General features: G+C 34.5%; 1 protein-coding gene and 1 pseudogene across 3 annotated transcripts; both read left to right on the top strand.

Annotated features, from left to right (window-relative positions):
- Nucleotides 1-2,616, top strand: LOC140878120 (purple acid phosphatase 22-like; annotated as a pseudogene).
- Nucleotides 2,617-4,855: 2,239 nt separating this feature from the next.
- Nucleotides 4,856-11,985, top strand: LOC140882019 (transcription initiation factor TFIID subunit 12). Of its 3 annotated transcripts, none has more exons than XM_073287734.1 (9): nt 4,856-5,256; nt 5,738-5,887; nt 6,560-7,075; nt 7,651-7,725; nt 8,069-8,147; nt 8,232-8,296; nt 8,441-8,476; nt 11,270-11,407; nt 11,749-11,985. In XM_073287734.1, exons 1-8 carry the CDS (start codon nt 4,903-4,905, stop codon nt 11,384-11,386), a joined length of 1,392 nt encoding a protein of 463 aa, XP_073143835.1. In that variant the 5' UTR covers nt 4,856-4,902; the 3' UTR covers nt 11,387-11,407; nt 11,749-11,985. The 3 variants fall into 3 exon arrangements, with proteins under 3 accessions (XP_073143835.1, XP_073143833.1, XP_073143834.1); XM_073287732.1 differs by having other exon boundaries at nt 6,554-7,075; XM_073287733.1 differs by having other exon boundaries at nt 6,554-7,075; nt 11,599-11,985.
- Nucleotides 11,986-15,169: the final 3,184 nt, after the last annotated feature.

Here is a 15,169-nt window from a genome sequence, read left to right as displayed (position 1 = left end):
ATGGTTGCAAACCTTGCTTCAAAATTCTTCAGATTCTTCAATGGAATTCTTCAGTCTTTGCGCAGAGAATTATCGTCTGAAGCGTCACTTTTCTTGTGCGTGCAAATCTTCTTTTATAGATAATCATCCAAGCTTTGAATATTTCCTTAGATAGAGTCCTACACGAATAGGTAACAAAGTTTTAGTAGGAAATAAACTCTATCAAATATTGTAAATCATATCTTGATAATATCGAATTATATTATGTCAAATAATCACCTTATCAAGATCTAATTTAAATTTTGGCAAATATATCATTAACATATTCGAAAATATACACACAATATTTACCAAATATCCTAACTTGTCTAAAAAGTAAAATCTTATAATTTCCAATTAATTAGGTCCGAAATATTCTAGGAATTATAAAATTCCTTTCAAGTGTTATTGAAATTACACGAGCTATATATTCCTCAACATAAAACATCATCTACTACTAACCTCCATTTTTACTATCTGGGGTTCAACAGAAAATACCCGTCCACATCTCCGCCCGCAAGTTTTTACGTCGGATTCCGATCCACAACAGGTGATGATATATATTTACTTTACTGCATCTGTAAATTTAAGCATATATAGCATTTTACTGTGTATAGTTATGTATATTTTTCACCAATTACACTGAAGTATTTGTTTTTATATATTCGTGTTAAAAAATTTCTAGGTACGTATTTCATTGGCCGGAAAGAATCAAATATTGGTTTCATGGATTACATCAGATAGAAATGTTGAATCATTGGTAGAATATGGAAAGATACCTGGAAAATACGAAAACTCATCGAACGGGCAAAGTTCCTCGTACCAGTACTTAACATACATTTCAGGAGATATTCACCAAGTTAAAATTGGGCCCTTGGAGGCAGGTAGCCTTTACTACTATATATGTGGCGGCGCCGGCCCATAGTTCAGCTTCCGAACGCCGCCATCGGCTTTTCCGGTGGAATTCACAGTGGTTGGTAAGTGTCGAGTACGGACAAGAGACATAACTAATTATATATATTAACAATGAAGGGATGATCCCAATGACTTAGGATAGCTTCTTGTTCCATGCATCTCAAAGTTTCCAATCATATGTGTGTGTTTCTCTCTCTATGTATATTTAGTTGGGGCCAGATATGATTGTTATAATTGAGTCTAAAAAATCCAAGGTCTCGTCCCAAACGTGAGACCTTGCAATCGGTATCAGATGTGCTACCAGTCATGCATGTGCCGTTTCCAATCGTATGTGCTAATTCTATTTATGTAACTCAGGAGACTTGGGGCAAACAGAGTGGACTGAATCAACCTTAAAACATGTTGGTGCGATGCCTTATGATGTATTTCTCCTCCACGGTGATTTATCATACGCTGAGCAGCCACTTTGGGACTCGTTTGGGAGCCTAGTCGAGCCCTACGCGAGTTCGAGGCCGTGGATGGTGACCCAAGGAAACCACGAGATGGAAACCATACCCGTGCTCCACCCACAAAGCTTCACAGCCTACAACGCCCGGTGGGTAATGCCTTACCAAGAAAGCCGGTCCACGCCGAACTTATATTATTCGTTCGACGTGTCCGGAGCACATGTGATCATGCTCAGATCCTACACAGATTTCGACGTGGGCTCGAGTCAGTACACGTGGCTGCAAGCGGATCTCGCGGTCGTCGATAGGACGGAGACGCCTTGGATCTTCGTGTTGTTGCATGCTCCGTGGTACAATTCAAATCTCGCTCATCAAGGTGAGGGAGAGAGCATGAGGAAAGCAATGGAGGATATTTTGTTCAAGGAACGAGTCGATTTGGTCTTGGCGGGACATGTTCATGCATATGAAAGATTTGTGAGTAATCCGATTAATTAATTTCAAGTATAAATTAATTAAGATTATGTTATATATGTACCACTATATATATACAAACACACGTACACAAATTAATTATAGTAATGTGTATTAATTTTGCCCATGTCCAGACTAGGGTTTATGACAACAATGCTAACGAGTGTGGTCCTATGTATGTTACCATTGGTGATGGAGGAAACAGAGAAGGTCTTGCTACAACGTAAGTATACATGCATATAGGCATCGTTTGGTTTGAGTGATAGGATAAGTAATACATAGATGAGTAATATAATGTAAATTAAAAATAAATAAGAAAAAATAGTTAATATATTATTTGATTTGGTGAATAGATTATAATTTATTTGATTTAATTGATGTAAAATTAATAATTAATAAATGGATAAATAATATGACGAGAATAACGCGAAATTAAATGAGATAAGTTATATATAGATTAATAATACATCAAACCTAGTACGTAATATTCCAAAATGTATCATAGGACAAGCTAAGTACTACGTACCTTAATTAATGTTTAATAGTTTTGTGGATGTTCATTTGATGATCAGGTTCGAGAAGCCTAGTCCTTCCATATCTTTGTACCGAGAGGCGAGCTTAATTGGGACATGGCCGGCTAAGGGTGTTCAATAGCAGCCACGCGAGTTGGACATGGCGGCGGAACAATGACTCTGATTCCACAGTTGGAGATGAGATATGGTTGAGGAGCTTAAGCTCCTCCAATTTGTGCGATAGATCAGTCTAAATTGTGGAAATGAATACTGAATATTCATATGATTTATGATTGTGGTGTATATATATAAGTCGATGCTTATATTAACAATGTTAAAACAATAATTAATTGTTGGTATATATATTGACAATATGAGAATTTAACTATATAACTTTGGGAAAATATTTTCTTTCGTTCATTATTTTTTTTGTTTTGGTCCATTAACTTTTGAAATTTTGTTTTTGGTACACTAAATTTTACTTTTTGGGTATTTTGGTCCAAAATGTGACACCGGAAAATGCTGACGTGTCTAGCTGCCACATCAGCAATTGGACCAAAATCACTGAAAATTAAAAGTTAGTTTACCAAAATCAAATTTTAAAAAGTTAATGGGCCAAAACTAAAAAATGAACAACTTAGTGGATCAAAAAAAAGTATTTTCCTTATAACTTTTCATTATATTACAATTGTTGCTGAAATATACGGATTTAAAGACGTCGTTGCACATTCATCATAACTAGGCATTGTTATTAGTCCAACAATTATAAAAAAAAAAGATGTAAGTCTCGATCTTACGAATATTTATTTATGAAATAGATCTACTTAATGAAAATAAAAAAAAATGTTTGACATTAAAAAAAATACATTTTCTTATATTGGATTTGGGTCCAATAAAAAAATGTTTGACAATTATAAAAAAAAAATATATGTAAGTCTCGATCTTACGAATATTTATTTATAAACTCTATAGAAGTTTTGTGGTATTCAAAATAAACTTTTTAGAGTTTTAAAAGTCAAGTGGTATTCAAACTTGACTTTTAAAAACTCTATAAAAGTCTAGTGTTATTCAAAATATCAATGAACTTTTAATAACTCCATGAAAATCATGGACATACAAACATTAATGCTTAAGGTACAACTATATTTTGTAAAAAAATGTCTTTAGCTGACCCAAAGATTTGGATGGATTTCTAAACTTATAAAACCCATAATTTATATCTTTTTCTCACATTTTCTCACTCTTCACTATCTCACCCCTCTCTATCTCACTCTCTCCTATATATGTATTTTTTTGTTCTTCTCCAAAAATCAAAAGAAAAAATATTATTTAAAAATTTGAAATTTTCCAAATATTTTGTGCTTTTTAATATATGATTTATATCAATAATTATAATATTTAATGATAATAATATATCATTCAATAAATTATAATATGATTTAATTCAAATATTTGAATAGCGGATAACAGACATGATAAAAAAACAAATAAATTTTTATGATATAATTGATAAAACAATTTATAAGTTATCATATGTTTTTTTTTAAAAAATAATTTTATACAATCGCAAAGTTTTTAGTTTATAATTTTGTTACAATAATATATATATATATATACATTTAAAATAATTGAAATCCATTTTCATCAATAAATTAAAAAAATATTTCAATTAAATTTAGGAAAAATTATTTTTTTGTCCTATATATTTATCATTTTGCGATTTTAGTCTTTTATATTTTCATATTTTAATTTTAGTCCGTTATCTTTATTTTTTTTGATAATTTTAGTCTTTTTTTTTACGTGCCATCAATTCAATGCTGATGTGGAGCTGACGTGTACAATGTCACATAAGCATTTTTGAATAAAAAGACCGAAATTGCCAAAAATAAAACATGCAGGACTAACTGAAACGTAAAAATATAGATGACCGAAATTGCCAAAAATAAAACATGCAGGACTAACTGAAACGTGAAAACATAGAGGACCAAAATCGCAAACCGCTATCTTAATTTTTTCGGCAATTTTAATCCTTTTTCGACGTGGCGCTGACGTGACACAAATTCAGTGCTGATGTGGAGCTGACATGTACAGTGCCACGTAAGCATTTTTGAATAAAAAGGACCGAAATTACCAAAAATAGAACATGAATAACTAAAACTAAAACGTAAAAATATAGAGAACTAAAATTATAAAGTGTCAAACATACATGACTAAATTTGCAATTTTTCCATAAAGCTATTATTTATGTCAAACAATTATTACTTCAAAGAAAAAAAAAGATATATTTAAGATACAAATTTATGTAATTGTATAAAAAGTTTACAAATCTCTATAAAAATCCTGCAAAATCTACAAAAAAATCCATAAAAATCTGTTTGTAAATCCGTGAGATTTTCCACAAAAGTCTATCATTTAAAAAAATTACTAAAAATCATTAAAACTCTAAATTGAATACACCCACCTAATATATAAGCGATTTCGGACGTCGTCTTCGTGCAAGCGACGAAATCTAGACGTTGTGGGAGGCGAGGCATTCTCCGATGGAATCGACGCCTTCTACTCCACAATCCACTGATCAGCAACCTCCCCCGCAAAACCCCCAGCCACCTTCCGCCGCCGCCGCAGCAGCAGTAGCAGCCTCCACTTCCCTTCCAGTACCCACCACCACTGTTTCTTCTCCAATTCCGAATCCCTCTAACCCACAGTCCACCTCTTCCCAAACGAGGCCGACGTTTAACACCAGACCATGGCAGCAACCCACATCGCCGTATGCCCATTTCTCTCTGCCGCCGCCTCCCTCGCTTTCTTCTTCCTCTGCGTCAACATCTTCGATTACGGCGCCGCCCCCATCTTTTTCCTCGCTCACGCCCCCTTCTTTCGCTCAACAATCCCAGGTATATCCCGCCCCCCGGATTTCCTTTTTTTTTGGGGCTCTTATGCGCAGTGTAGCCACAACTCAGGGCCTATACCTCTATTCACTTGTTCAGTTTTAACAACGTTGTTGTGTATTGATTGTCTGTGAGCGACAATGTTGTTCTAACACTTTCAAATGCTATTAAATTTATTCAGATAACAATTTGGATAAATTTTAGGTTTTTGGCGTTGGATTGAAACTTTGAAAGTAATTATTAAGAAGTAAATAGTTGTCAATTTTAACTTGATATTGGACTTTTCGTGAAGAATAGCACACCCTATTTATACTGTCGATTCAAAATTATTACTTTTAATTGGATGGATATAGTTCTACAATCTCTGGTTGTGAAATTTTTTTTCTTCGTTGTGATCGTGTGTTGCAAAAATTTAATCTGTCTGCTTCTTGTGTTTTCGCATTTATGGAGTTTGGGTTTTTGGTTCTAAGTCAATCTCTGGGTTTAGGTAAGGCAGCCAATGCAGGGGATGGCTGGGGCACTCGGCACAACATCATCAATGAGGCCGTCTGCTGGGGTTCCTACTCAGCAGTTTAGACCTTCTCAGTCACCTCAGAGGCCACAGATGATCCCAAGTAGCCAACCTCCAGCATCACAGGTTGGTTAATTGATAGAATTGTAAAATATTATGTGGCTTTAAACCGTTGAGGTAATTTCAATTTGATTGTTTGAACTTTGGATGGTGCCATTTTGTCATCAAGTACTTATCCATCATTGAGTTTCGTTGAGGTATCTATCGTCGGGAGATTGGAGGAAACTTTTGCTTTCTTTTTTTCCCCTAAACATGTCTTATTTGTAGGTTCAGAGTTTTTGATGAAGTTTTTTACATACTTCAGGACTTACTAAGCCGTGACAGTATTTTTTAAGTTCCATGAGAAGACTTACATATTTATTGTGTCATTACTCCTGCTGCTACTCCCTACAAAGGCGTGATGGAGCATGAGTAATCTGGCACTTGTTTTCCTTTGAAAGAGTTGTGTCCTGGAGGCCTAACACTTGTCTGTAGAAATATGATGACTTTTGTATGTTCTACCTTTTGCTTTACCAACTATTGCTTATGCCTTTTGTCAAATTAAAATTTATTGCTAGTTATTGATAGGTGAGTGAAATTTGTATTGCATTGGTTGATTGTATTCATCCAAGAGTGAATGTCTTTGAGAGTTAGGCCATGATTGCATGATGTTTCAAGTTTCTCCATATTTATGAAATGGCGTGCTTGTTGATTGAGGATTAAGTTATTTCTAGTATAACAAATTGATTTCAGATTCAGAATTTTCAAGGGCATAGTATGCTGAGAGCTTCTTCTTTGGGATCTTCTGCATCACAGTCCCCCGCCACTGTTCAAGGTACTCTGACCCAGAATCAACCATGGTTGTCGTCTGGAACCCAAGGAAAACCTCCTCTCCCTTCCCCTTCCATTCGACCTCAAGCAACCCCTCAATCATTTCAGCAAAGACCTCACATGACTCAGCAACATCATAACATGCCTACCACCTCTCATAAACAGATGATGAATTCAGGCCAACAGGTGGCACAACCCTCAGCCTCAGGTCAGCAACAAGAGCATCATGGCCAACAACTTCCATCTTCAAGGATTCAACCACCTTCATCTCATCAACAGCAGCTCACCAAGAGTCCAGGATTGGGAGGCCAAAGACCACCTCTAGGCATGGCACAGTCTGGTGCACTCCAATCTGGGGCGCTCCTTAAAACAGCAACTTTGGAGACTGAAGAAATTCCTAACAGGGTCGTGAGCAAGCGGAGCATTCAGGAGCTTGTAAACCAGGTGTGTCTACTCTCTTTTCTATGTTTGAGTTCTGACTTGAGTTACGTGAACTTTGGTGTCCGTTGGCTCTTTTTGTGCGAGAATTGACACCAAATTTGATGAGGATTTTGCTGTCTCCTGGTGAATTTGATCAGATTATTTGTTTTGGCTGCTAATTATATATGGTTTCTGCCACTTCTATTCTTTTACGCTGGTGGTAGAGTGCTGTTTTCTAATCCTGTGTGTGTGGTTTCCAGCTTTTGATAACCACCTACCCTTGTGGACTTTTATGCGTAACGCAATCTGTTTTGAAATGAAAAACCTAGTTAAGTTATGAAAGCTGATTAGCTGAAGCACATGTTTTCAACCAATCAAGTAATGACCAACAAAACTCGAAAGATTGGGACTTTCTCCGACGGCCAGTGATGGATTAGACTCTATCTTTTTTGTAGGTCATGTAGCATCTTGTCGCATTTACTCTTCTTTTACTGAAGATGTTTGTAATAAAGTTAGTTTTATGTTATTATACTTTGTATTAAGGTTGACGTGTTTGTTTTAATTAAAATATGACTAATGTGCCACCTGCACTTTTACAGATTGATCCGTCAGAGAAGTTGGATCCCGAAGTTGAAGACATTTTGGTGGATCTCGCAGAGGATTTTGTCGAATCGGTAAGTGAGATATTTCAAATTTTTAAGTCTTAACTAGACATTCTGTTTTTATTTCAAAATATATATTTTCTGCTGTATTTGATGAACTTTTTCATATGTTTATTTTGAATTTCGAAATATGAAAATACTCCGTTGCATTTAAAAGGTAGTGCTTCAGTTTCGTGAATGCTTAAACTAATCCTATTCAGATAAAAACTCTTGTTGAAAGCTGTTATATTTTCTGAATGAGTCTCTGGTTGCATGTTCTACATGTTCTCTGTAATCTGCTACCATCTGATTACTATTGTTTGCCTTTCTTCATTAGTCTCACACATCAACTTTCCCTTCGATTTTTCTGTACCAGATTACAACATTTGGTTGTTCATTGGCCAAACATCGAAAATCCACCACTCTAGAGGCAAAGGACATACTCCTACATCTTGGTTAGTTTCTCTGTGGTGCTTCGATATTCACTTTTGATGAAAATATGTATCTGAAAACTCTTCCCAACCCTTTTTTCCCTCCAGAAAGGAACTGGCATTTGAATATTCCTGGATTTGGTGGAGATGAGATCAGGATTTACAAAAAACCGGTAAAATTTTCTCTACTTACTATTTAGCCAGAGGGGCACTTATAAAATTTGAAATATTTTGAAGCCGCTTCTATTTCTACATATAAGCGTGTCCAACATTTCAAATATGTTGCTTCTTCTGATCCGTTTCATATGGTTTTTCAGTTTATCAGTGATGTTCACAGGGAGCGGCTTGCAACAGTGAGTATTTCTTATTTGTTTCCTGAAACGACCCTAATTTTATAATTAATAAATAAAAATGCGGAATTTTTTTTTTTTTTTTACTTACTAAATAAAATATGTACATATATGCACAGAATAAAAAGATTTAAAAATAAATAAATAAATAAATAACTTAAATAAAAATGCATTCTTTAATAAAATAAATATCTGAGTCTACATTTAATTAAAATACTGTCATGAGAAAATAATTAAAAACTGCATGCACTAAAAATATTTAAAAATAACATTCCAAAACCCAACCACTGAAAATTACTTAAAAATGTAACATACTAAAAATATTCAAAACATGCATAACGACTCAGACATTTATCAAGGTCACGGGGTCACTGCATGTCCGCTCATATGTCCTCGCCACTGGTAGGAGCTACATCCTCCTCTACGTACTCACCTGCACAATACCAGTGTAGTGAGCCTAGAGGCCCAACATGCTAACATAACAAGGGTTTAAAATAATTTAAATCAATTTAATACTAATACATAACATATACATGAATGAGCATGTTTCAAAATATCATACCATAACTTAACTTAAATTACTCAAATATCATAATACATATCTATTGTTGAGCAAAGTAATTTTCTAACATCGCATGGTTGTATCCGTAATACATTAAATACTGATCAGCGTGGAAACCAACGTACGTGGCGGTGACGAATCACCTTTTAAATTGGCAGTAAACTGCCCTTCAATAGTTCACATATGGGGACGAATCCCCCTCAAATCTCAAATTGTCACACTACTTCAACTTCCTACATAAAATATTTTCTTATTGCTCAACCTTAAACATTTAATCGTACATAAAATTATTTCATGAATGCATGTACTTAATTAAAATGTGTGTCCTTCATATATATTTAATTTAATTTCATACTAACATATAAATATTAAAATAACTCCCATGCATAAAATAATTAAATATATATTCAGGACACATGCAAATTTCTCATGGATTGTACTGAACTGCTGGCCCTAACACCCAAGCCCATTTACTTAAATCTGGCCCATTAATACTGAGACTGGCCCAATAACATACTTAAGCCCAATAAAAATTATTCTAAGCCCAATTAAATAATTAAAGCCCATTAAAACATTCTAGGCCCAAAAACAACTTAATCTGGCCCAATGGGCCCGAAAGCCCAAAGACTGGCCCAATGACTTCCATGGGCCCCAAGGACCATAAAAATTAGTGGACTCACTTAATTAATTTAATTAAGCCCAAAACATTTTATTTCAAATTAAATGGCCCAAAAACCCATTAAATCATAAAATACTTTAAAATTAAAAAGACTCGAGCCCGGCCCACCAACCCGGACCCGGACCAACTTAACCCGACCCACTACCCTACTGACCCGACCCAGACCACAGACCCGACCCGAAACCAAACCCTAACCCTAAGCCCGACACTCCCCTTCCCTTCTCGGCTGCGGCCGTGAGCAGCAGCCACTCCTTGGCTGCTGCCGGCCTGCTCCGGCCGCCCCCGCCGCCCAGACGTAGCCCACGTCTGGGCGGTTCGAACCTAGCCCCTGAACCCAACCCATGCAGCCCAGCTCCTAGCCGAACTGAGCCCTTCCCGATAACCCTAGCAGCGGCCGAACTGCCCTTCCAGCCCTCAACCTGTTCGGCCAAGCCCAATTCAGACCATAGCCCAGCCATGGCTCGACTCTAAGGATCCTACCAGACCTAAGAACCATCAGCCAACAATCCTGGACCGATCCATGTCAAAAGAAACGTGAACATGCATCAAGAATTGGAAAATATAAACACCTCAAACCATAACACACTTGTTTTTCTGAAAATTCTTGAAAGAATCCGATGCATACACACACACTATTATCCACTGATATAGTACGAAAATTTGAGAAAGAAACATGCCTTGCACCGTAGTTTGAAGAGAAAGGAGTGCGTAGAACGATTCCGGGACGACGGGACGACGAGCAACCTTGAACCTTCGAAGAATTTCGGCTATGGAACCTCCTTGGCTGTGGTTCGAGGAAGAAGATGATGAATAGTTGGGAGGGAGGCGGCTGATGGGAAAATAACGTGGGGTTTGGGTAGATTAGGTTTAGGTTTTTAATTTAATTAAAATAGGTTTTAGGATAATTAAAAGTTTTAAATATAAAATATTAAATTTTAAAACTCCAAATAAAAGTTAAAATCTGATAACTTAAATTAAAAATATAAAAATCCCGAAATTACAATTTAAGGGAATTTTAAAAATAATTAAAAGTCATTAAAATGGCTAAATTTGGATAAAAATGGACTTCTAAAATTATATAAAATTAAATACTAAAAATTTTGAAGAAATAAAACTCAAAATAATATTCTTGGGCTCTAAAAATGCTCATGGAATAAATTGGCTAGAAAGTTGTCATCTCGTCCGTCCACGGTCCCGTCTACGCGATCAAAAACAATTAAATACTAAAAATCATAAAAATCACTAATTATGGGTTAAATGCTAAAAAAAAATAAATTAAATCATGCACAAATAATTCATATAATTATTTAACTCATAAATCTAAAATTTAAATAATTAAATATCCTAATTATGCATGCGGATTTACGTATTTAAAATACCGGGTGTTACATTTCTCCTTCTCTCTCTGAAGTCATCATTTTCACTATGCGAGGAGTGCCAGCTTGTTTTGATTGAATAATTGTATTTTCTTGTCATCTGTAAGTTCTGAGGATTATAATTTCAATGCTGTCTGTGACTTTATCGGGAGTTCTTGGATTCTTCCTTCTGTTGGCAGATAAAAAAGTCAGCTGTGGCCCCGGCTGCACAAACTGGTGGCAAAAGTCATTCGGCAAAGGCACCTTCCAATATTATTGGTTCTCCTCCTAAACCCAAAATACGAGAAGCTGCATGAGCTGGAAAACTTATTTTGCTGGTATTTGATAATTGATTGTTGAAATCACAAAAAAGCATGCATCATCTTTTTTAGTATCACTTCCGAAGTTCTGGTTTACTAGATTCTTTGCTTGCACAATATTTTAGATGAATTAAGTGTTGAACATTGAAATTCATTTATTCTACCCGGCTCGTTGCCTTCTAATATCTTTACATCTTCTTTTGTGGAAGTTGGCCACGATTCGAATGTGCCTCTGGACAAGTTCTTGGCACTATAATTAAGGGTGGATCATGTTGTCGCTGTGGATCTATTTAGAGTGCTTACCAATCTACCGTTCACCATTATTGTGCAGCTTATCGATTCTTTCTTCTTTGATGCAGGTCGATTCTCCGTAGTAATCGAGGGCATGATCTTTTGAGCTACTTCTTGTTCTCATTCATTGCTTTTAGCAAACAGCAGTCGCAGAATTGGGGGTCTGCTGGATTGTCTCTCTTCTTCCTCTTTAAATTAGGTGATATTGAAAGCATGAAATGTGTGAATAGGATTTATTACCACTGATTTTTTTTTTTTAAAAAAAAATTAGATCGAACCCCTTTCTAATTATTGGAACTTTTGCACCTGCTTTTTCATTGGCAATCCGACGTTTAAATAAAAAAAAAGAAGAAAAGGTAAAGTATATTACGGGCTGATTGTATAACATAACACCTCCTTCAAAAATCCAAAAAAAAGGGTTATATGTAAAATGTACATAAATCGAAGGGGGTCTGAGTTTTCACGGTGCAGGGATGAAATGTTCTTGATTATTTTCTAAAAAAAATAATATATTAGTTTATTAATATTTTAAAAAGAAATTTATATTTTTTAGATTTTTTTAGAAAGAGTTGGTGCAATTATTTCTGAATATTACACATGTTTGAAATTAAAGAACTAGTTCAACCATCTAATGAATTGAATATTTGTCCATGCCTGCTAAATCAACTATATAGTAAGAGATTTTCATTTTAGATATATTTAAGTTTTAATTTGATTAATTTTAATGTTTATTGAATTCGGTTTGAATCAAAGTTCAAGTTCGAGTTCGGTTTGAAATATTTTTTAATTTTAATTTTTATTGAAGTCACTTTGAATCAGAGTTCAGGTTTGAATTCGGTTTCAAATATTCAAATATGTTATTGATCTACATGAAAAAAGATTGAAAATATATTTATTTGATATATAATTTATATTATATATATTAATAAAATATAAAACTCGCAAGCTGGGTGCACTATCTTACAAAATAATTTAAGCTCGAGATATTTTCAAATATTAATGGAGCCGGTTCAATTCGACTGAGTAGATGTAGTGAAACGGGAATTTGTAAAATGTCAAAGATGCGGGACTAATTTTTTGTCTCGGAGGAGTTTATGCTACCCTAATCGGGTAGTGCCCGGATGGGATAGCAAAGTGTGATCTTCCGATGATCCGGGTCCTTGAAGCTGGCAGATCAGGCAGTGTTCGACTGCAGCATAGACTAACCTCTTTGTCTCATTTTCTCAGCGTACATTAATTAATGTCTCCATCCACTGCTAACTGTACAAGTCGGCTAAACTTCAATTAATTAGACCTATTTAGCAGTTAATCATCACCCTAAAACACCAGCTTTGACGGTTAATCATCACCCTAAGTCACCAGTTTTGACGGCTAATCGTCAATTCATATATCAAGTGACGCCCTTTTTATATCCATGGAACACCCTCAAAAATTGGTCAAATTTCAAATGAAAATTTTATTTGTAGAACTTAACCTATGTGTTTTCAAGAGTTACAAACATAATTGAGAAATTTTTAAAATGTCTTGGGAAATTTTATGAAAAAATATCTTGACTAATTGACGATGTTTGATTTGTGACATATATTCATTTGAAAAGTCACTCAAATAAAATTAATAAAGTTGTATAAAAATTTTGAAAATCTTAATGATTGGTAAAGATTTGAAAAAAACAATTGATTGGTGGAATTAGTCAAGAATTAGGATACTCTAAAAAAAAGGTCAAGACTTAGGACCATATATATCTCAATGAAAGCAAGTCAAGTCTCAAAAGACTTTGTCGCATTACCATTTAAGAAAGCAGTTAAACCAACTCCTTTGAACTCAATTTACCACTTTACTTAAATCACAAAAATTCCTTACGACTTTGTGTCACGAGATAAATTTTGTGAGATAAATTTTTTACTCGACATAACTTATAAAAAAAAATATTGTTTTGTATGTCAAAATTATTAATTTCATTATAGATCATGAATTAGATGTTCGCAAATATAGATGTATCCACTCTAAAATATATTTGAATCATAAGTATATATGATAGCTTATTAATTTGGTCAAAAAATAGAAGCATACAAGAAATGTAACATTAAAAAATTGGACATAATTTTATTTCTTCAAAATGTGTTGACAGTTACCAACCACACTTTGAAAGAAGCAGTTGGACATAAACCAAAGCCAATATTTCTTTCAACCCAAAGTCAAAACTATATATTTCTGCTCCTACAAACTTCCGTGTATAAATATATACAATACACACAATTACAAACACAAACCCACAATTAGCCTCGAGCAAATCATATATATATCTATACTGATCGATATATCATGTCTAGAGGGAAGTACTCGACGGCGATGGCGGAAACGATATCGTGGTACGCTTCGCTGCTGCTAGCCTTAATGCTCGTGTTGAGTAGCTGTGAGCCGAGTGAGGGGGGCGGCGGAGGAGGAGAATTTCGAGTGCAGAGGCGGAACGACGACCAGAGGCGGTGCGACGAGATCTACGTGGTGAGAGAAGGGGAGACGCTGCATAGTATCAGCGAGAAGTGCGACGATCCGTATATTGTTGAGGAGAATCCCCATATTCATGACCCGGATGATGTTTTTCCGGGTCTGGTTATCAAGATTACTCCATCAAAATATAGATAGAACATCAACGTACGCACGTTGGTTTAATTTCTTAGGTAGTGTTTGCAATCTTTAAAATATATAAGTAATTATAATTTTTTGTTTTGTTAAAGAAAAAAATTCATAATAACTTATTTTTAAAGATTGTAAATAATATTCTCCTGCTTTTTTTAAAAAAACAATTGTGGACAAGTCGAGCTGTATAAATTAATATAATGTTTCTGAAATATATGAAAATGATCATAATATAGTTATAATTTTTTGTTTTGTTAAAGAAAAAAATTCATAATAACTTATTTTTAAAGATTGTAAATAATATTCTCCTGCTTTTTTTTAAAAAACAATTGTGGACAAGTCGAGCTGTATAAATTAATATAATGTTTCTGGAATATATGAAAATGATCATAATATAGTTTTCACTTTTCAGCTTCAATAGCTAGCTGATCATTTTCAAGAAAAATAAACTTAATTGATTTTTCCATGCATTATGCATATATATGTTAGATTATATTAGATTATATTATTATTATTAGGCTTTTCTATTTATTAGCTAATAAAGATAGAGTAGTCTTTTTATTGTTTGCTTGTATTTAATCTAACTATATAAACATCTTGTTGTATAACTTTTATACACAATTTTCCATGATATAAAAAACCTAGTTTTCTCTCCTTTAATTTCTACTATATACACATGCATGCAAGTGCTTGGCCAACCCTTACATGCAATCATTTTCCATTTTTACAATGGACAAAACCAAGGAGATGAATGCCAAAATCCCTTTATTTCGTATGGATTTCGCACAATTTTTTTTTTTTTTTTGAAGCAAAACGTATTATATATATACATGTCAGATTTTTACACGGTAC

This window comes from Henckelia pumila, chromosome 2 (genome assembly GCF_033568475.1).
Source record: "Henckelia pumila isolate YLH828 chromosome 2, ASM3356847v2, whole genome shotgun sequence".
NCBI classification, from domain to species: domain Eukaryota; kingdom Viridiplantae; phylum Streptophyta; class Magnoliopsida; order Lamiales; family Gesneriaceae; genus Henckelia; species Henckelia pumila.
This window is presented reverse-complemented; position numbering and strand designations above follow the sequence as displayed.